Genomic DNA, 21,951 nt, shown 5'->3' with positions numbered 1-21,951 from the left:
TAAAATTCTCATGTTTGCCTCATAGGTTGGGGCTGGGATGGAGGTGAGCAACAGTAACTTATACAAAAGGAAGGGAGTCAGTGGGAAGCAGTGATGGAGGGGTAATGATGGTGGTGGGGAAGGCCAGAGGGGCTTTGAGAAGGGACCTCTAGAGCAGACATCTGCATTTGGGCTTCAGGCAGGTTTAGGCACCTATATGAGTGTGTTTCCTGTCCCAGTGCTGTTGGACAGAGTCCCAATACCCCAGCCCCTTTCTCAGGCCTGTCTTCTGTTTCTCCCCCTGCCCTGGCAATAAAAAAAGAGCCAAGCCTAGAGATTCTGTGTCCTTCCTCCCCTCAGGTCAGACTCCTGCTGCAGCCCCTGGGCAGAACCACCTAGAAGCTGGCTGGATTGATTTTTCTCCACGTCACAGGGCCTCTGCTGGCCAACAGAGTTAGACTGCAGGAGTTGGGGCTCTAGGCCAAGGGGAGGAGCAGGGTGTTGGGAGGAGAAGGGAGGAGGGGATGGAGGTTCTGCCTAGCCATTGTCTGGTAAGTGTCTAAGGTCACTTAGACACTATGAGGCAAGGAGGAGAGAGAGATGGCCTGGCCAGACAAGACCTAACCACTCAGGAGGCAGCTGAAGAGGTTTCCGAATTGGACATATACCCCAACTCACCTTGAATCTTAAGGAAACTGAAGGAAAGGGGTTCAGCATGAGAAACTGGATGGGAAGGCAGTAGGACTCTGGAGAAAGAGGCTTGGGGGAGGAGCCAGGAGAGTACACATAGAATGACAATGAGTTCTAAACTCAGGAAACACAGGCATCTCTCCAGTCACTTGGTCTGGCACTGTTTCTAATTGTTGCAGCACCCTGCAAGCTCAGGAAATAGCTCAGCCTCAGGCTCCCAGGGGCTCAGGTCCGCATCCTTAGTGAAGGGGTTTCAAAATGCTAGTCCGTGGAGGGTCACTGGTCAGAGACAAAAGTTCATGTGTATGCATCCCTCCCCCAAAAATCACCACACAGTGTGGAATGTGGTAAGTTTTTTCATAAAACCTTTTATTCTGAGAGTACTGTGTTTCCTTCCATACTTTTCTACTAAGTATTGATGGTAATAGCAGAGAGTAGGTTTTCTTTTTTTTAATGTACTTACTTGGCAAAATAAAAAGGTAGCAATACTATGCCTATCCTCAAAAAGGTTTGTTGTTGTTGTTGTTTTTAATTAACTTATGTACTTATTTATTGGCTGTGTTGGGTCTTCGTGGCTGCACAAGGGCTCTCTCTAGTTGCGGTGAGTGGGGGCCCCTGCTCATTGTGGTGCGTGGGCTCCTCATTGCCGTGGCTTCTGTGTGGAGCACCGGCTCCAGGCGTGTGGGCTTCAGCAGCTGCAGCACATGGGCTCAATACTTGTGGCCCGCAGGCTCTAAAGCACAGGCTCAATAGTTGCTCTGCGACATGTGGGATCCTCCCGGAGCAGGGATTGAACCCGTGTCCCCTGCATTAGCAGGCGGAGTCCTAACCACTGTGCCACCTAGGAAGCCCTGTTGTTGTTTTAATTGTATTGAACTGTGAAATTCAGAAATCTGAAAACCATTAGTGAAGGGATTGACAGCACAGAGGGTGCTCAGATAGACATGGTGCTACCAAGTGCCTATTTACGAATATGAGGTAGAATTGCCAGATTTTAAAAACAAAAACAGGATGCCCAGTTAAATTTGAATCTCAGATAAAACACTAATAATTTGTGTGTGTTGGTAGACCCCACGTATCCTATGGGACATACACTGAAAAGACTATTAGTTGTTTATCTGAAATCCAGTTTAACTAGGTGCTCTGTATTTTATCTGACAGCCCTAACCTGAGCAGGTTACGTAACTTTCTCATTCCTAACACGACTAAATCTTTACTAAATTTTACTTGCTGTTATTGTTCCGAAGCCCATAGCATGCCTAGGTGTGTTATTTTTACCTAGTCATTTAATTTCTGGGAGTCCAAATTTATGCATCTGAAAAGCAGGAATTATAAAAGTTCTTTCACAGACTCGATGTGAAAATGAGAGAAAATAACTAGTATGAGATAACTCCCAGGGCCCGTTATTGTGGGTCCCCGCCCGAGCCGGGTGCTCCAAGACTACGCATCCCACAACCCCAGGCGTCGCCTCGCCGCCATTACCTCATTCCCCGGCCTCGTTCTCGCCAATCCCCGCCTCTCCAGGGGTGTGGCCGCGGGCCGTTCTCGCGACTTTTGCTTCACCCGTCCCCTGTACTACTCCTGTCGCGAGACTTCCCGCTGCTCCGCCTCCTCCGCCGCTCCCTGTGCGGCCGCCTTAACCCGGACCCGGACCCAGCCTCTCCCCTACCCGAACACCGGCCCCGGCTCCACCGAGGCCCCGGTCCCCCAACCCCGCCTCGCCGCCGCCATGGCGGACCCTAAATACGCCGACCTTCCCGGCATTGTGAGTACACGGTCGGCCCTGGCTCCCCAAGACCGCGCCCCCGATCTCCTGAGGACCCCCAACAGACACCAGCCCGTGACCCTTCCCGCCGGCGACCCCGTCTCCGCCCCGAGGGCTCAGGCCGCTAGCTCCCCGACTGGCCGCTGCGGCCTCCGGACTCCTCCGACCCGACTGGGCCGGGCCGAGGGACGGCCTACCAGGCCCCTCTCCGGCAGACGCCGGTGTCTCGGCCCAGAAGTCTTCTCCGGGCGCTTCCCGGTGTGCTCGAGCGCTCCTGCCACCCGTGTCAGCACCAGCCGTGTCTCCCCACATCTTCCCATGAGCCCCCCACCCCCTCCCCAGACGCACACACCAGGCCGTGTGGTGATGGCCTTCACCTTGCCGAGAGTGAAGAGATTCCCGGCACAGAACCCCCCCCGCCCCCCCGTGCCAGATGGAGAACTCTGCCCTCTGGGGAACCCCCTTCCCAACCCCCGCACATGCCAGCGTGTGCCCTGCCTTTGTGCTGCCCTGCCTGCACTGTCGGGTGGGGGTTGGGATAGGACCTTGGGTTCTAAGGTCCTGAGTCACTCTTAGCCCTTGTGCCAGGGTAGTGTGTACGGGGCCTCATGATAGCTCGTCTCCTACTTCAGACATAATGACTCCCGAGGACCCGCCCCCCCTTCAGATTCAGGGTAACATCTTTGTCATCACTTAACAGTCACCATGTAGCATCCGGTGTCCCCACTGTTATCCCCACCCCTCCAAGACGCGGGAACTGACATGCAGGTCACGAGGCAGGTGGAAGAAGGGGCAGAATCCTGGCGTCACAGCCTGCCTTCTCTGTTAACTTGTTCAAGTGGAGTGGGATCAGCGGTGTTGGTGGATGCTGGGTAGTGAGGTTGGGTGGTTACTGCTTCTCCCTGCAGGCCAGGAACGAGCCAGATGTTTATGAAACCAGCGACCTGCCTGAGGATGACCAAGCGGAGTTTGATGCGGTAAGGCTGTGTGCTGCCTCAGGACTCATGTGGACTCTGAGCTCTCTCCCCCAGGCAGGCCTTTTCCTTTTTCTGGCGAGCCATAGCAATAAGCGGGTATGCCAACCCAGCCTGGGTGGTGTGTAGGTTGCAGGGCTTGCAAATGAGCAGTGCCAGGAAGGGGAGTCAGGTCAGTGCAATTACAGCTAAGAGGCCTGATAATTGGGCCTTTTGAGTAAAATTGAAATATCTCAAAACAGGTTGGGGGCTAGTGACAGGCCCCTGGGTGCTTGTCCATAGTAATGAATCATGAAGCCTGAGCGCTTACAAGCTGCTTGTGGCTAAGACCTAGGCTTTCTGTTTCATAAAATACATCACTGGATAGGTGTTCATTAGTATCATAACAAGAGCTAGACTTTGAAGTGTAGAGGAATACTCTTTTATGTGAATATCCAGTATCCATTAGGCAAGGAGCAGGAAAATGAGTTGGAGATTTTAGAAAGATAAGAGATCTGGTCACAGCAAAACAAATTTGAGGAAGAACATAAACCTTTCATATCAGCAGGGGAGAGGCCCTGGTAGTACTTTCAGATTCAAGAAGAGCTCAGGAAGAAGGAATTAGCTATGGACACATTTTAACCATAAGGAAAACCACTTAGCATTGTTTATTGAATGCGTTCATTCTGTGTTGATTTTTGTGCAATGCAGAGGAAGAAATGTCCCTGCTCTCAGAAATCTCCCAGACTAATGGGGGAGTTAGGATACCTATAGGAACCGTGAAAGGAAAAGTTGAGTGAATGATAGCAACATAGTACAAACTCTGTATATAAGTGCCAAGGGGAGCAAAAATCTATTAGCATGTCTTATAGGATGTGTTTTAGGTTCTATAATTTCCAAGGGGAGCTGGACTAGGGTCGCATTGACAGTGTGAGATCTTAATAAAGTTGTGACCAGGAGTCTGGTAACAGGCTCAGTATGTGTGTCTGTAAGTCCTGTGGGTATGTCTGTGGGGCTGGATAGTTCTGGAGAATGCTGGTTGCTGGCTTATAATGTATGGCTTGGCGTACTCACTTATTCCCTATTTGATTTCCCCCATGTGGAAGTGGTTCCTACTTTGTGGGGAACAACTTCGGTGTCCCCTCTCTGAGTGGTGTGTTCCTTGTTGCTTCTGTACTTGCTGGCATGCCAGTCTGTCCCCCAAGCTTGAGTATCCGGAGATAATGCAGGTGTTGTCATTGCTCAGGACCTAGATGTGGACCTGTCACTCTAAGAGCTATCTTATTAGGAAGCTGTGTCTGACCTCAAAGGGCAGGAGCGTACACACTGAGAACTCCATTCTACTGCCATAGTTCAGAGACCGTTCAGCTCTGGTCTAGGCCTCTGCCTGTAAAATATCAAGCCTTCATGGTGAGATAAGGAGTGGAACTTTGTCCCTTTGTTGCTGGCTATGATACAAACAGGTTATATCATAGCAGTCCCCTTTCCACACCAAAATATACATTATAATTTTCCTTTTGAAGTTATGGGCTATCTCTAATTAAAAAGAACAGGACCTTCATCCCAGGCATGGAAGAATCTGAATGTGCAGCCCTGATTGGCTGTTTCTCCCCGCTGAGCCTGAGCAGCCTATTTGAGTAGCATCTAGCGGGGTGGCTGGTGGGTAGAGGACACCACGAGTGTTCACTTCCTGCAGCGCACAGCCCAGGATGCCAGTATAGAAGTGTGTAGGAACTGGATGGTGAATACAAGAGGAGCCGAGTTGCCTCTATCACCTAAGGCTCAGCTAAATGGCTCTCCATCTCTGGGGAGGAGTGAGTGGGGTGGGGAGAGCTTCAGCTACGTCAGGAGCCCTGGTGGGAGTGAGGGAGGCCTGAGATGTTTCCTGTCGTCAGCTCATGTCTCTGGCCCCTTCGTGTCCCTATGGGCCTTAGGAGGGCAGCTTTCGGGAAGTCAGCTGAGTAATGGTTCTGCCACTGCCCTTAATACCGACGTAAATGTGCAACTTGAGGAGCAGTGGGTTGTGCTTAGACGATTCAGAAACCTCATTTCTCTGAGGCCTGGATTCTCACTAATGGCCTGTCCCCTTCTCACCTGCCTTTCCAAGACCTGTTACCCGTGACAGTGCGCGTCACCCCTGTTGAGGCTGAACCATGACGTTCCAATGACCTTCTCAACTCCTGGCAAGAGCACACTCTGCCGTAGTCTCCAGATTATCTTCAACTTGAGTTGTATTGGGTTTTAAAATAGGTAATATATGCAGGTAGCACAGAAAGTGCCTCTTCCCACTGCGGCCTGCCACTGCCCTGCTCCCTTCCCTGCAGACTGCCAGTGTGACTGGCTTCTCGCGGAGCCTTGCAGGGCACGCTCCGGCTGTACAGAAACAGGCAGTGGGCGTTGCCCCCACTGTCTTCTCTCCTCCTCCCTCCGATTGCTCCGCTGTGGAAGAAATTGGGCTGCTGAAGGAAATGATATCCTATAATAACCCCTAAAGATCGTAATGGCTAGTTTACCTTAAACATAAAGGTGTGTGATTCCCATAGTGGGGAGGATGGGGGAGGAAAGTAGTAAAAGGTTTTATTTTTGGTAAAAATGATCCTGGTTTTCCTGCTCTCCCTTCAAGGCAGTTTTAGCAGGAACTAAAATATTCTAAAGTGAATGGGCCAGAAAACCACACCGGCCAGCTCTTTCCTTCTCAGTCTAGCAGGACCCCCTCTCTGCATTTCACGCGCTGCTGGGTTGGTTGGGGTGATGGGCTTTCTGGAAATTTTTCTTAAAATGTCAGGAAAGCTAATTCCCAATAGAAATTCCTTCCCCCCTGGGCCCACAGCCTACCTTTGGGTCTGTGAGGCATTCTGCTCATGCTTTTGATACAGAATTTAGTTCCTCTCTTCATGCCGTAACTGCCCTGATGCCGTGTGAAGGGGAAATGATCTAGCCTTCGTTTGGTGGGCTCTGGCAGAGGCTTCTGGTCTCCAAAGTGTAGCTAATGCTGGACACTCGGCCAGTCTGAGCTGTGAGGTGGCAGGTTGTCTCCCTTACCCTTTGGGATATCACAGAGTATGCTGGATTGTGTTCATTGACTGTTGGCGCACTTGAACTTACCTGAGTTTTTCCTAATGCTTCCCCCATCCTCCCTCCTCACCACCTTGCCTGGACACTAGTTTGCACAAGTAAGACCATTCGATGCTTCTTCTCTGCATGTTTTTTTCATTTGCCATCTCGCATGCAATGCCCTGTCATGGTGATGTTGTTGCAGCTGATGTTCTAAATTCTAATGCATCTCTATAGCTGGGTCGCTAAGGGACCTGCTGGCCTCGTGGTTAAAGATCCTTAAGGTTTAGAAGCGTACCTGTGATTCACGAGTCGTTGCCTCTTCCCCTTGTGTGGTCTGCAGAATGAAACTGTCCAGTGGAGGATGGGACAGAAACACGGAGACTAGGAATGCTTCTGGACATGAGGCATTTAAGAGCTGGAGTTGGAAGGGGATTGCCTTTCTCCTCCGCAGGCTGGGATGGAGTTAAGAGGAAGGGAGTGACTTTTAGCCATACTAGACAAGGGTGAAGAACAAGGAGAACAGCAGCAGTGCTCACTTCTTAGCTCTGTGTGAATTAATCCCTGGTAAAAACCTCGTTTTAATATTCCTCTACGCCAAGCCTTTAGAGAAAGGGAAATGGGATAGGAAAGGGGTGTTATGTGCACTTTTAGGGTACTCACTTGGGTTCTTTGTGCTTTAATGAGTCTTTCTGTTTCTGTACCCTCCTCCTTTAGCAGTGGTTGGATGGTCAGCATTGTGTTGGTCCATCCGGGACAGTTTTATTCTACAGCACTATCCATCTTCCTTGTCGTCATGGTTCTGAAGTCCCCCTGGCTGCAGTGTTGGCACAGAGGCTGAACAGGCTCAGAGAGCAGCAGTGACTTCTTCCCGCATCTGATCTAGAACCTCAGGTCTTGCCCTCTGAGGCATAACCACTTAGCCAGACAGCCCTGGGGAGTCTGGGAGGTTATTAGTGAGAGGGACTGGGAGTCATGTACCAGGTAAACTGGTACCTGGAGCCCAGGCACTTAGAATTTTCTAATCAAGTTGGCTGGGTGTAGTAGGTTACTATTTCAGGTTACAGAAATTATCCCTAAAATCTCATTTTCCAGCCTACCCGTAGGTCAGACCTGGAGGTGGTATATACTGTGTACAAACTAATATGCCACTTTTCATTTTTTTTTATTTTTTTGTTCTTCCCCATTCTGCTTGTTTCTCGTGATTTGAACTTGAGCTTATGGCCCATTGTCCTCTCCTTTTCCTTGGGTTTTTCTCAAGCTGGTCTTAGCTTGGTGAGGCAAGTAAGGAAAAGGTGTAGTGTGTGTGCCTCCCCTTGTGTGTTTGCACCTGTGAGTGCTCATACCCACTCTGCAGAGACATGCCAGCCTAGACCACAGGACCTGCAGCCACCTGTGCCCTGAGCTGAAAGAGGCGTCTCGACTAGGCTGGACTCTGGCATGAGACAGGGAATGGAGAGGTTGAAGTTCAGATGTATCTAGCTGAAATCTCTGGGGCAGGATGCAATTGTTTTTATCCTATCATGTGTTTTCATATACACTCCTGTCGCCTGTCAGTAGAGTTCCTGGAGGGCCGGTGCATACAGCTGGATTTCCTCTCCTGGCAGTTCTTGCCTGGAAGTGGAGCCTTGTCTTTGTGGCCTGGACTAAAAGACGGCCTCTTTGAAATACTCTTACTTTTCCCCCTTGTATACCCTCCAACCCCTGTGAACCTTATGAACAGAGGGTTGAAGAAGTATGTTCTGCACATGTCGGGTGGCTGTGAATCTTGGTGTCTTTTGGACTCTTTGTGCCGGCACATCACAGCAGAATTGCTCTGGAACCCGCAGAGCTGTAGGGTGAGTTCCCAACCACTCAAGATGGATGCAACACACCAGCCTACACGAGGGACCAGGGTTTGCCCTGCCTCTCCCTTGGCAACAGAGAAAGACGATGGGGCTTCTATTACGTACTTCGTATTTCCTTAAACTCACCATCTGTACCTGACATATTTTGTTCTGCTTAACATGAAGTCGTATCAAACCACCCACATGGGCACCCTTGTTGTGACTGATGCTGCCATCCAAATGCCTAATGCTTCAGAACTAGGGCAGCTGAGAGACAGGAAGACTTGAGCCATGAACTCCCCCTTTGGGAATCATGGACCCTCAGTCAGCTGTAGGTCTTCAGAATCTGTCTTCACAGCCTCTGCTTCACATTCTGCCATTTCTACAGTTTCCCCTCCCCCACAGCCTTCTCTCCCCCCACTTTCCTCTTCCATGCCACGAGCCTGCAGCCTCTAACGGCTAGTCCTCAGGTGATCCTGAATTGCTGCTGTTAACGGCAAAGCTTCATGACATCCTCACGACCAGAGAGGAAAGGGTCCCAAGCTCTTCTTTCTCTTGGGGTATGTGGTGACCCCAGCTGAAATTTTGCTAGGCTCCCCTGGGCCCTGTGGTGCAATGTGTTTGAAGACTGTCATGTAGTGCATGTGACAATTTGCTAATAACAATTTTGTCTTTTTTTTCCCTCCCTCACCCCCATTTCCCCATTCCCTTTCCTTTTAACTCTTTTGATTTTCTCACCTCTGGGGAAACCACAAGGAGCTGGTAAGAAGCCTGACCTTTCATCTGCTTTTAACGGGGTGTGCTGTGATGGGCAGTTGTTTCTCTGTCCTTTTGTCTCTACTAAATCTTTTGTCCCGCTATTCAGCCCCAGCCCTAGCTGACCTTTTCCCATCTCACGAATCACTGTAATGACACTACCTCCAGCCCATGCCCCCAGATCTCCGAGACACTGGCGGAGTAGGTGCCACCGGAGGGCTAAAGTGTGCTGTCCACCTAAGTCTCCAGGGACCACACCCTCAGAGAGGCTCCGAGAGGATGCCAGCGTCGGGCAGCGCTTCTGACTCAGGATGTGCTCCTGCAGCAGGAATAGTGAGATGAAAGCACTGACCATCCCTGCTACTGTCCACAACCTCTGAAATTCACGCTCTGTTTATTGACCCTTTTTAACTCCACACCTTCCCTCCCTATTTAGGAGAGTAAAGAAGAAAGTAGGTTCTCATCTGCGTAGTGCCTGGCCCATAATAAGGGCTTAACAAAATGGTAGCTGTGATTAATTTCTTTCCTGTAGACTATGCCTCCCAAAGAAGTTGGGTTTTTTTTCTACCTCTTTGGCCTTGATCGGGGCACTCACGGGGAGGAATGGCATATTCTTGAGGGTGAACTTCTGAGGGTGATGTTCTTTCCTGAACGTGAGTCCTTCTCAGACAAACAGTTTTTAGAGGCCAGAGACCACACGATTATTTGGCCAGTGGGTGCTCTGGCCATAATGTTTCAGAGAAAATTAAGGAGAGAATAATTTGGGACTCATTGGTTTCTTCCCCTAGACACTGGCATATGGGACATTGAACCCTTTTATTCTCCCTTAATCTTTAGCTCTTGCCTCTCTGCCCCGCATTTCCCTGAAGAAGAGGTAAAGATCAAAGTTGATGTTTTTTCCTTATCCCCTCCTGCCTTTTTTATAAAACTGTCACTCATACTGCTTCCCTCTGTAACAGCAGAGAAGAGATGAAGGACGGAGCTTGTGTCTGCTGCTCTTCCTCCATGTCTCTCCATCATACCCCCCCCCCCCCCCCCCCCCACCGCTCCCAATCAACCCCTAGCACACACGCAGACAGAGATTCTCAGTCCTGGATACATATTAGAATGACCTGGGTGGCTTTTATTTACTTATTTATTTATTTTAATATTTATCTATTTATTTATTTTGGTTGTGCCGGGTCTTAGTTGTGGCATGCAGGATCTTTAGTTGCAGCTTGCAGACTTCTTAGTTGTGGCATGCATGCAGGATCTAGTTCCCCGACCAGGGGTCAAACCCAGGCCCCCTGCATTGGGAGCATGGAGTCTCACCCACTGGACCACCAGGGAAGTCCCAACCTGGGTAGCTTTTAAACTGGCCTACTACCCTGGCCCTACCCCAGAACAATAAAATTAAATCAGAATCTGCAGAGGCGAGTGCAGGCCTTTTTTTTTCTTTCTTTCTTAAACATTTTCTAAGTGTTTCTATTGTGCAGCCAGGGTTGAGAACCATTGTTCTAGTTAAAGGAAAGAAGACTCACTTTGCCTTCCTCCTGTAGGAGGTGACATCCACCCCAACAGAAAAAGATTCCTGGTCTCCCGCTTCCTTCAGTAACGTAATGAGACCTGTTGGACTGCTGACAATTGAAGGAGAGACATGCAGTCTGGAGGGCTTGGTCTTGGTGTAGTTATTAGAATCTGAACCGCTAATAGATATCTAGCAAGGAGGGAACCTTTCTGCCTCAATTTCTAGGGTGAAATCTCTTTCCCTTTCTTTCCCATGTCACCTGTTTATAGAAGAGCTTCAGTGCTCGAGAAACCACAGAGGGATCAGGGAGAAGAGGCAGGTGCTGCAGCTTCTCTGCGAAAAGATCCTCGGCTCTCTCCATTTCAGGACTTGGCAAATAGATACAGCTTGTGCTCGTTGCTTCTAAGATGTCCTTTAAAAAATAATATAGTAAGGGACTTCCCTGGTGGTCCAGTGGTTAAGACTGCACACTTCCAATGCAGGGGGTGCAGGTTCGATCCCTGGTTGGGGAACTACGATCCCACATGCTGTGTGGCATTGCCAAAAACTTCAAAAAAAAAAAAATAATACAGTAAGCATTTTCCTCTTCTCTCTATCCCCTGAATTCCCTGACTTCACAGCAGCTTGGAAACAAGGCTTCTGGCGGGCCCTCTGCCAGCCTTCCTTTTATATCTAAGAGCTGGTATCTCCCCTTCAGCAGCATATGAGAGTCCTGACGTTCACTCTCAGAGTTAGTGGCTTGATGGTCTCCTCTTTCCCTCCAGCAAGGATGGGAGGGTAGCTTCAAAATGAACTTCCTTGGCAGCAAAGAAATTTACTTTGGGGGGGGGGGGCGGGGAGGTTAAAAGAGGTCCGGTTGGTTTCTTGCCCTGAGTGCATGGTGTGTGCCATGTGCCTGGGGGGGCCCCGTTGCACTGGGGAGGGAAGGGGATGGGGCGGCTTCTGTACAGAGTGGGTGCGGAGGTTATGCTGCCTGTCCCCAGTTGATTCAGGGTGTTACTATTTCTGTAACTGAGACTCCAAATGTACCAGGAAGCTTTCATTTCCTAGGTTGAACCTGGGTCGGTAGCTTGGAGCGGAGCTGCCCGTCTTTCCCCTTGGGAAAGTAGGGCCCAGTCTCCTAATGGTTTGGGGATTTTTGTGGGGTTGGGGAAGTTCTAGTGTGGAATGAGTCTGCCCCTGGCCTGAACTACCTGTTCCTGCAGGAGGAGCTGACGAGTACAAGTGTGGAGCACATCATTGTCAATCCCAATGCTGCCTATGACAAGTTCAAAGACAAGAGAGTGGGAACAAAGGGACTTGGTGAGACTGGGTTGGAAGTTGGTTGGGGAAGCCTGACCTCGGGCCTTACAGACTTTTGCTTTGGGGAAAGAGCTGTCTTATGGAAGCCCTTACAGTCACCTGGGACCATGACCGCCCTGGGTCGTGATCAGGCCCTCAATTCCATCTTCTTTTCTTGGCAGATTTCTCAGATCGCATTGGAAAAACCAAAAGAACGGGATATGAATCTGGAGAATATGAGATGGTTTGTTATGTGTGTGTTGATGGGACTGGTGTAGCGGGCATTTAAGAGAGAGATCAAGGGATACAGTTGGGATTCCAGGTTTCTTTCTGGTTGGGGGTCCTGAGGAACCCAGCAGGATGCAGCTGGGCATGCTTTGTCCCCCTGCTGATTGCTCTGGAGAGTCTCCAGGCCTCCAGCTATCTCCAGCTCTTCTGTACTAGGATGATGTGGATTCTGAGTTGGGTATGATACCCTTACAAACTAGGCCTGGGCTTTGGACAAATTCTTGAGGTTCCCTGTACTGGCAGATGTGACATCACCATCTGTGCTTGCTCTCTAGCTTGGAGAGGGTCTGGGAGTGAAGGAGACACCCCAGCAAAAGTACCAGAGACTATTGCATGAGGTCCAAGAGCTGACGACTGAAGTTGAGAAAATCAAGGTAACTATCAACTCTCTTCTCCCCTCTGCTGTGACTTATATAGCAAAGGAAGACCTCCCAGCAGGAGGAGAAGCTACCCTAAGCTCCTGGATCAGGGGGCTGAGGTTTTCAGAGTTTAGGAATGCCCATGAATTTACGTTCAGTGCTCTAGGACCATCCCAGTGACGTTCAGCCACAGCTGTCTTTAAGGGTCTTGATCTGTTTTTTTTCCTTGACTCACTTTTGCTACCCCTCACTGTCTGTTTGTTTTCATGCCAGACAACAGTGAAGGAGTCAGCCACTGAGGAGAAGCTGACCCCCGTGGTGCTGGCTAAACAGCTGGCAGCCCTGAAGCAGCAGCTGGTTGCTTCCCATCTGGAGAAGCTGCTGGGACCAGATGCCGCAATCAACCTTACTGACCCCGATGGCGCTCTGGCTAAGTGGGTGCCAGACTTTTTTGGGAAACCGTTGCTGATTGGGGTGTAGAGGGACTCAGCCAGGTGCTGACAGGCACATGAAGGGGAGGGGGCCTAGCTGTGCGTTCCTGCTGACCATGAGGCAGAAATGAGAGTGGCTGGGCTGACCCCATCCTCCCAGCCATGATGATCTGTTCCTGGCTTCCTCACCCAGGCGCCTGCTGCTGCAGCTGGAAGCAGTGAAGAGCAGCAAAGGGACTGGTTCAGGGGGAAAGACCACCAGCGGTGGGACCGCCCCCGGGAGCAGCCTGGTCACGTATGAACTGCACTCTCGACCTGAGCAGGACAAGTTCTCTCAAGCTGCCAAAGTATGTATGTATGTGTGTGTATGTATGTATGTGTGTGTGTATGTGTGTATGTATGTGTGTGTGTGTATGTGTGTGTGTGTATGTGTGTGTGTGTATGTAAGTAAGTAATATACTTTGAGGGGCCAGGAGAGATGTGACTCTAGAGACTTTCCTGCCACCCTCCAAGGGACCACATCTGGGGAGAGGGCGCTGGGAACGCTTGATTCCTCTTGACGTCTCATTCTCCATGTTTCCCTCACCATCTTCTCTCAATGAAGACTTTAAGATTGTCACTAGGGATGTGTTCCAGGGAGAGAAGTCCCTTGGCAGAGTGGGGGGACAGGGTGGGGGAGTGGTGAGCAGACAGGCGGCGAGCAGGATCTTACCTCCCACTGCAGCAGCAGGCAGTTGTTTGGCACATCTCCCCCCTTCCTCCCCTTAGGTGGCAGAGCTCGAGAAGCGCCTGACAGAGCTGGAAGCAGCTGTGCGCTGTGATCAGGATGCTCAGGTCAGGTGCTCCCCCTTACCTAGTCCCACCCTCACATCCTGCACCCTGAGCCCTAAGGGCCACAGCATTGCGCAGAATTCTGGGAGGAGGCAGGAAAGGGCTCCAGTCACAGGATCAGCCAGTGGTTGCCCACTAGAACCAGAAAGGATGGGAGAAGGTGATAATCACATGGAGAGAGAAGAACCACTGACGTCTTTCCTCCTCTTCCCCATCAGAATCCCCTTTCTGCAGGTCTGCAGGGAGCCTGCCTTATGGTGAGTGTAAAAGGAACTGGAGTGTTTGGATTGCAGAGGGGATATCGGGATTGGGTTTGCTTGGAAAATTGTTTTTGAATTTGTAGCTATTTATTAATTACCTCCAGTGGAATATGGGGTGGTCTCTTCTAGTCTGATTCTTTCCCCTTCATGAAGCTTGTCCTAACCCCCGCCCCCAGGAGACTGTGGAGCTGTTGCAGGCAAAAGTGAGCGCCTTGGACCTTGCAGTTTTGGACCAAGTGGAGGCTCGGCTACAGGTATTAAGTGGGTGGGCAAATTGGATTATAGGTATTTTGGGACTTTGGAAGCCCTAGATACCCTTACTATCGACCTTGAAATCTGTGCTTTCAGAGTGTCCTGGGAAAAGTGAATGAGATTGCCAAGCATAAAGCTTCTGTAGAGGATGCAGATACACAAAGCAAGGTCAGGAAGATACCTTTCCTCCTTCTTCATACCCTTTCCTGCTCCTTTATGTACTCTTCCTGGTGGTGAAAGCAAAGCATGAGCGCACTGAATCCTCAGGTCCCCGTCTTCATAAGCTCTTATTAGCTAAGAAAAGGCAGTGCTTCCCTCTTAGCCCGCAAGTTGACCCTGCCTCACCCTAGTGAAGTGGTCAGTGTGTACTTTGCTGAAGGCTGGCCACTGTCTTGTGCCTCCAGGTGCACCAGCTGTATGGAACCATACAGCGCTGGAGCCCCATCGCCTCCACCCTTCCTGAGCTGGTGCAGAGACTTGTCACCATCAAGCAGCTGCATGAACAAGGTGGGAGGCCAGCTGCCAGGGGTGCTAAGAGGAATTGGAAAGTGGGCAACTTTTGTTCCCTTCCCTCTGGTCTTGGAGTCTAATGCTACACATACGTTCTGACACCTTCCATAGCCATGCAGTTTGGTCAGCTCCTGACACACTTGGACACCACACAGCAGATGATCGCGTGTTCCCTCAAGGACAACGCCACCCTCTTGACCAAGGTGTGTGCCCCTTTATTGGTCGGCTACCTCCCTTCCCCGGCACACACAGGCTAGGTTCTCCAGCTTTATATCCATAGGGGTCTGCCTTAGCCCATTTGGTGGCATGGTGGTGTGGTGGGGGCTTGGTTTGAGTCTCCATACTGTTTCTCAGTGGTTGTGGGACGTTTGACAACTTATTTAACCTGAGAACGTCCATTTTACCATCTGGAAATTATACCTACCTCAGAGTTGTGTGGATTAGGTGAGTTACTATAAGTGAATTGCTAGGAGTTCAGTAAACCTTAGTTTTTTCTATAAAACCTACCCCTTCCTTCTGTAGTTCCAGCTTAGTTTTATCCTTCCTGGGTCCTCAACCAGATATGCTCCTGAGCACAGCACATCGCACGGCACATGGGCTTCGAAATCAGGAGCTCGGCTCCCACCCGGTTCTGCCACTTCCTTCCTGATGCTGGGCAGTGAGCCTCACCTCTTCCTTCATTCTCTTAGCAGCGCCCAGCACATAGCGAGTCCTCGGTTTCTGTTGAAGGCACTGTTCTCAGTGCTGGGGAAGGCACTAAAGTTGAGAGTCTGGTGTCACAGGACCATCAAGATAAAGTGCTTGGTATCATATGTGCTTCCTCCAGAGCAGTTTTCTGAAATTTTGGACCAGTGAAACCCTCATTTCAACAAAATCTTACTTGTCCCTCATTACATAAAACAGGTGAAAGAACTGTTTGGTTGAAGTCAGGATGGGAATTCTTAAGAGGCCTGCCTGCTTGGCAGACCTGTGCCGGGTCCCTGGTGTTCCCAGGGAGCCTGGCCACCGGTGTGGTCACCTTCCTGCTCTGGGGCCCATAAGCTGTGTTTCCATTTCTTTCTTTTTTTTTAATTAATTTATTTACTTACTTATTATTTCATTGGCTGTGTTGGGTCTTTTTTTGCTGTGCGCGGGCTTTCTTTTTAGTTGCGGTGAGTGGGGGCTACTCTTCATTGCGGTGCGCAGGCTCCTCACTGCTGTGGCTTCTCTTATTGCGGAGCACAGGCTCTAGGCGCGTGGGCTTCAGTAGTTGCAGCACGTGGGCTCAATAGTTGTGGCTCACGGGCTCTAAAGCGCAGGCTCAATGGTTGTGGTGCACAGGCATAGTTGCTCCACGGCATGTGGGATCTTCCTGGAGCAGGGATGGAACCCGTGTCCCCTGCATCGGCAGGCGGATTTTCAACCACTGCGCCACCTAGGAAGCCCCTTTTTTTTTTTTTTTTTTTTTTTTTTTTTTTAAATTTGGCTGTACTTCAGGGCTTGTGGGACCTTAGCTCCCCAACCAGGGATGGAACCCGGGCCCCGGCAGTGAAAGTGCCAAGTCCTAACCACTGGGCCACCAAGGAATTCCCCTCCATTTCTTTTTTGTCTTCTCTTAAGAGAATTTCTTCAGGTCCTCACTCAGGTAAGCACCTGAACCTGACAGAGAGTAAAACAGCTCTGTCACTTCCTAGGTGCAGACAACGATGCGTGAGAACCTGGCCACGGTGGAGGGAAATTTTGCCAACATTGACGAACGGATGAAGAAACTGGGAAAGTGAGCACCTTTGGGAAATGGAGAGCAGGGGTAATCCCTACCCCTTCGAACTCCGTTAACACCTCACACAGGGTTTCCCCTTAATCATAACTCTCGCATCCCATTTGACACTGGGGGCAAGGGGTTTTTCTTGCATGTGGGGCTTACACCCCTCCTCTGAAGAGTAGTGGAAGCTGGGGGATATTAGATGGTGGTCTCCCCTCAGGCCACGGGGATGAGGACGTGGGCCCAGCCACGTGCCAGCTCCTGTCCAGTAGTGCTTTGCCTGGTGTGGGGAAGGAGTGGGTCCTGTCCTCTAGCACAGCTTCTGTGGCTGACTGTAATACTGTACAACTCTTTCTGACCATTAAATGCTGTTGTACTCTGTGTGGCCTCTGCTGTTTCCTGGGGAAGAGGCAGCACTGAGAGACATTCACAGCATAACAGACGGCCTAAGCCACTCTCTACTACAAGAGAAGGATTTAAATTATAACCCGTTCTTACAAAAGAACTAAGGAAAAAATGAGGACAGAGTCAGAGCCAGAGTTTCAAAATATTCTCATCTGTTAAATTAAGAGTGTCTCCCATAGAAAAGCAGTGGAGGCCCCACAGGGCAAGTACAAAACAGAATTAAAACTCCCAAAGGTCTTGTCTTTACAAAAGAAAAGGCAGGAGGCAGCCCCTGGACAGCTGGTCACGCTGGCCGCTCCGGCTGGACCGCGTTGCATAGCCCTCAGTCGCGTCATCACAGCGTCTCTGAGCATTTCCATGGGGGGGGAGGGGCAGTGTAGTGTGTGTGGGAGGAGAGACCCGACGGCTCTCTCTGCCCCCCTACCCCCTTTCCCTAGCCCAGAGGAAAGTGGAGGGAAGCTGGCTACACCTTGAAATGAGGCTATGTGTTTCAAACCTGGGGACAGGGGTAAGAGGGGATCTGTGCTTTGAGCAACCTGAGCCAGAGGCAGAGGGGTGTTGCGGGGGTGAGGGGAGGGTGCCAGATGCTTATTGCTTTGTACCTTTCACTGGGAAGAAGGGCAGCAGCCAACAGTAGCTCACAGGTTTGTAAACTGAGCCTGCTGGCTTCAAGAAGGGAGGCAATGAAGTCGAATTAAATATAAAAGAGTCATTTGTGCAAAAATAACTTAAACAAATAAAAGACCTGGGGAAGGGGGTGTTCCCCTTAGCCTGGTGGGGAGAGGGCCATATACCACCCCCCCAGGCCTCTTCAGTGACATGGCTTTGGGGGGGAGGGGGTGAGCGTCCCCACCCCCTGCAATGGCTCAGGAGGGGACTGTGGGGGAAGGGGTTGCATTTGTGCTCTGAGTGGGGAGTAATGCCCCCACCCACTGTCCACAGGTGCCGGTGGCTGGCAGGGGCTCCCAGGGCTCAGCACTCAGCTCTCCCCAGTCAGGGTCAGATCCAGCTCCAGGTATGGCTGCTATGGGGCCAGTTTCCTCCTCTTGTTTTTGGCAGGACGGCCAGGGCGGGCCCGGGGAGGCAGAGGGACAGCCGCCTATACAAGAGGGGAAGTTGAAAGAAGTGATCAAGCAGCTAGGTAATCAGGAAGTCCTTTATTTTCTCCCCACTCCCGCTAACCTTTTTCCTCCTGCCTCATCCCTTCCTTATATGCACTCCTAGCCACCCACACAGGAACGCACACTTACGCGGGTTGTGGGGCTGGGGTCCAAGGTGACATCCTGGCGGGAGCTGTTGCTGTTCCGGGTGGGGCTGCAATAAGGGGCACAGGTGATCAGGAACACCTCCCCAAGCACCAGCTGAATTTCAGAGCTTGGGTGAGAAACTCTTCTACATTTGGATAGTAAAAGCATAATATTCTTATTCGTATTCAAGGAAGTATCTGCCTTTTTGAAAGCCAAGTAACTCTTTAGCTATTTCTATAAACCCAACAAGAAGGCCAGTATTGTGGTGGGCCCAATACTCACTTGTATTTTCTCCTCCGGCCACGACGAGACTTTCTGACTACCCCTGGGGGCACCTGAGGAAAGATGGACTGTGTGTGTAAGAAAAGTTAGGAAAAGGCACATGGACCTCAACCTTTCCTCAGAGCCTCGGTGCCCAGACCACCACCCCTCTGCACGCACCTTAAGGTCCTCAGGATGGGGCCCAGGAGGGGATGGATCCTTGGCCTCAGCACCCCCTTCAGCCAGTTCCCCATTATGCTGCCAGTGGTGGGTCCTTCTTGGGGACCGTTCCATTTGTCCATTGAAGCCACCACGTGCCCCCCACTTGAGGGCCAGTCGCCCAGGCTCCCGCCGGCCGCTGGGCTTTCGGCCCCGGCCTGGCCTGGCCTCACCATTAATGCCCCTAAGTCCCCCTCCTCCCCTCCGGCCCCGTTTCCCTGACCCCCTCCCAGTGAGCAGCTCAGGGACGGGGGGGTCGGGAGAACCGTGGGGTGGGGCTAAGGCACTGAGGGGAGGCCGGGCAGGCTCCGGTTCAAGGGCTGAGGTGGGGCTCTCAGGGAGCAGACAGGGGTCTTCTGGCTGTTCTGGAGGGATCTGCAGACAAAACATAAACTCTCCGTCAGTCTCAAATGCAGTCCCTCTGCTACTGTAACTCAGCATGTCTATATTTCCAGTCTGGGAAACAGTTCTCTCCCCAACACACACGCGCACAAACAGGCTCACCTGGAGACTCTGCAGCAGGCAGGCCAGGGGACTAGCAGCCTCTGAGAGAGGGGGAGGCGCTCCCCCCCCAGGGAGGAGCGGCAGCCCCAGCTGGCCAGAGAGAAGAGGGCCAGGAGGCTGCAGCAGACTGGGGAGGGTCCCAGGGCTGCTGGTCAGCGAAGACAGGTCACCTGTTGAAGAATTGTAAAGTCAGGGGTCTCTCTAGGCACACCCGTTAGGCCGAGCAGACCCTATTATTCTTTTAGGCTTTACCCAGTGCTCAAAGACATTCCTCCCTAATCCATCCAGCCTCCACTCCCAATTTTTCTGCTTCCTCTCTTCTCTCCCACACCAGTGTCTTCCCTCAGACTCACCCAGCAGGCTGGCACTCAGCAGAGGGCTAAGGAGTTGAGGGGGTCTCCCTGAGTTGGAGGGGGCCTTGCCCAGAGAGGAGGCCCCCGGGTCAGTAGTTGCCGTGGTGACACTGGAGGTAGGTGGTCCAGGTTGGGGGGCACTCAGGACACAGGGCTAAGGAGAAAGAACGGTTCTAATGTTTACATGTGTAAAGTATTCAATACGTTTATAGTACTTTCACATACACAGTCTCATGGAAGCCTCACGTGAGTAGGCCATGCTTATTAAATACAGACCCAGCTCCTGCAGCCATCCTACCCCCAGCCAAGAACTAAGCCCTCCCCAAAGGCCCCGAGGAAGCGCTCAGACATGAAGCTGAAAGCCTGTGATTCCCAGCTCCCATCTCTGATTCTACCAGGGTTCTGTCCTACCCACTCACCCCTATCCTCACCTGGGGGGGCGTCCCCGAAGCGGGGTCCAGGCTGGCAGCCAGCAGCGCAGAATTTAAAGCTATGAGGGTGGGGGGGGCTGAAAGGGGGGGGAACAGCAAGGGGGGCAGGTCTCCCAAACCTGAAAATGTCTCCCCACTTGGACCCCCGGCTCCCTCTGCAGATCCCTCTCCATCCCCAGCTGTGGGGCCCAGGGCCAAAAGGGGCAGGAAAGAGGCAAGGAGGTTGCTAGGAGGTGCGGAAGGAGGTGGAAGAAGGTCTGAGGGGGGTGGTGGCAGCAGGGAAGCCACCAAAAGTGAAGGCCCTTCGGGCTCGCCTGGGGCTAGGGGAGGGCCAGGTCCCCCTGGTGGGGGTAGCAGGGGCTCAGGGGGAGGCTGTCCCCCTCCCCCAGCCAGCACGCCAAATAAACTGTGGCTGAGCAACGGAGAAGGTGGAGGTTGCCCCAGACTCAGAGGGAGAGGCAAGGTCCCTAGCATCCCAGGGAAGCCGGCTCCACTCAGCGCCAGGCCCTGCTCAGGGCTGGGGAAAGGGAAAGCCTCCCCACCAGCCAGGGGAGGCAGAGGGCAGGCTGGGCCCGCCCCCATCCCGAGCGCTTCGGATGGGCTTTGAAGCACAGGGCTGGGGACTAGGGGGGCTTTGGAGGCAGCTGGTGGGGCAGGGGCACCTGCAAAGGAAAAGAGAGGTTCAGCTCAAGGGAGGTCCTTTCCCCCAGAGTCCAGAGAATCCAACCTTCCTGCCCCCAACCCAGAAAACCGCCACAGAGCTCTCTAAGTTCTCCCTTACATGCCTTAGCTGTCTCTTTCCACCCAAAGGGAGAAAGGGCTCTACCATGCTCACGTACCTGGCACACTGCTGAGGCTGCCACTGGTGGTCCCAGGCAGGGAGGGCGGGATGGGGTGCCTGGGCTGGGGAGGGCTCCCTGAGGAGAGGGTTGGGGGAGGAGGAAGGTGTGCATCTGACCCCAAAAGGTTAAAGCTTCCATCAGAGTGGGGAGGGCCAGGGGTGGGGAGTCCCAGCAGGGACAGCACAGAAGGGAGCATTGGTTGGGATGGCTCAGGGAGAGGGAAAGCTTGGGGGGCAGGAGCAGGGCCCCGAGGACGGCTCCGTCTAGGGGCTTGAGGGCCTCCCCCTTCTAGCAATCGCAATACAGTTGGGGGTCTGCGGGGACGACGCTGAGCGGGACGGGGCGATGAGGAGTGGGACGCGGAGGGCGCCTGGGCACGGGGCCTTCGGCCCTGTAAAGTGCTGGGAGGGGGGAGCTGGGGGTGCTGTGCCTTGGCCGCTGCAGAGAGGAGGCTGCTAGCAAGGAAGGGGGGTGCCCCAGGCCCCTCCACCGTGGGGGCCCCTCCCAGGGGCCCCAGGACCAGGGGCAGGTGCATAGTGGCTGAAGACACTGGTGGCTGAGTGGCAGGACCAGGGGGGCCAGGGGGGCCAGGGAGATTATTGCTTGGGAGCAGGGGAGGGGGTGTTAAGGCATCACTGCAGTGGAAGAGAGGAGGGTCAGAAGGGGGTGAGGAGGAGGCATGGGGGGCTGGAGGAGAGCCCAAGTCAGGGGGCACCAGGCTGGATCGGAGAGCCGCTCCCCAGCTATATGACGGAGCATTGAGGCTGATGGCAGGTGGAGGAGGTGGAGCTGGAGAGGGAGCATTGCCCTTTGGGAGGAAACAAGGGCTGCTGCTGCCTCCAGAGGGGACTGGGTCAGGAAGCCTTGGCTGTGGGAAGAGCCCCCCAGGGCCTGCTAGAGGGGGGAAAGCCTGTGGAACTGAGGGTGGTTCTGGGGGAAGGGAGCCAGGACCCCCATTAAGTGGAGTTGTAGGAGGAACTCGACAGGGAGGGCGGGCAGAGGGAGGCCCTGGGGACACAGTGTGGAACATTTGGGGGCGCGCTCCCTCTCCTGCAATAAACGAGAAACGAAGGATCAACCTGTGGCTCCCCTTCCAAGAACTTTCTTTTGTCTTCTCCATCCCTTCCCCCGTAAATTCCCAGCTTCCCTGTGCCCTCTTCTCAGGGAACAGCTCTCCACTCTACCCTTCCCCTTGCTCCCTCTCAG

The 21,951-nt window shown here is 52.4% G+C and overlaps 2 protein-coding genes across 5 annotated transcripts in view; one reads left to right on the top strand and one right to left on the bottom strand.

Moving 5' to 3' along the window:
• Positions 1-2,224: 2,224 nt before the first annotated feature.
• On the top strand, positions 2,225-16,864 carry DCTN2 (dynactin subunit 2). The gene is made up of 14 exons (XM_057703131.1): positions 2,225-2,434; positions 3,343-3,411; positions 11,736-11,832; positions 11,994-12,055; positions 12,375-12,473; positions 12,732-12,892; positions 13,083-13,236; positions 13,658-13,723; positions 13,939-13,977; positions 14,157-14,234; positions 14,329-14,400; positions 14,637-14,739; positions 14,854-14,945; positions 16,416-16,864. Exons 1-14 carry the CDS (start codon positions 2,399-2,401, stop codon positions 16,500-16,502), a joined length of 1,215 nt encoding a protein of 404 aa, XP_057559114.1. The 5' UTR covers positions 2,225-2,398; the 3' UTR covers positions 16,503-16,864.
• Positions 16,865-17,018: 154 nt separating this feature from the next.
• Positions 17,019-21,951, bottom strand: part of MBD6 (methyl-CpG binding domain protein 6) — a 9,153-nt gene continuing 4,220 nt past the window's right edge. For 2 of the 4 annotated variants that reach the window (XM_057703127.1, XM_057703126.1), the window contains exons 6-13: positions 20,743-21,795; positions 19,904-20,565; positions 19,473-19,626; positions 19,120-19,289; positions 18,577-18,990; positions 18,418-18,470; positions 18,139-18,202; positions 17,019-17,987 (exon numbers count right to left, since the gene is read on the bottom strand). In XM_057703127.1, the coding sequence (XP_057559110.1) occupies positions 17,913-17,987; positions 18,139-18,202; positions 18,418-18,470; positions 18,577-18,990; positions 19,120-19,289; positions 19,473-19,626; positions 19,904-20,565; positions 20,743-21,795 (2,645 nt within the window). In that variant the 3' untranslated portion in view covers positions 17,019-17,912. The remainder of the gene's footprint in view (positions 17,988-18,138; positions 18,203-18,417; positions 18,471-18,576; positions 18,991-19,119; positions 19,290-19,472; positions 19,627-19,903; positions 20,566-20,742; positions 21,796-21,951) is intronic. The other 2 variants (XR_009048483.1, XM_057703128.1) reach the window with 2 other exon arrangements.

This window comes from Hippopotamus amphibius, chromosome 12, assembly GCF_030028045.1.
Source record: "Hippopotamus amphibius kiboko isolate mHipAmp2 chromosome 12, mHipAmp2.hap2, whole genome shotgun sequence".
NCBI lineage: Eukaryota > Metazoa > Chordata > Mammalia > Artiodactyla > Hippopotamidae > Hippopotamus > Hippopotamus amphibius.
The sequence above is the reverse complement of the archived record's forward strand: the minus strand, read 5'-3'. Positions and strand labels throughout refer to the sequence as shown.

Bases quoted from the DNA above. Each gene is read 5' to 3' on its own strand.
- DCTN2 (XM_057703131.1), top strand. From the start codon at position 2,399: ATGGCGGACCCTAAATACGCCGACCTTCCCGGCATT. The intron at 13,724-13,938 runs GTCAGGTGCTCC...CTTCCCCATCAG, and splicing joins GCTGTGATCAGGATGCTCAG to AATCCCCTTTCTGCAGGTCT. The intron at 14,740-14,853 runs GTGGGAGGCCAG...CACCTTCCATAG, and splicing joins CAAGCAGCTGCATGAACAAG to CCATGCAGTTTGGTCAGCTC.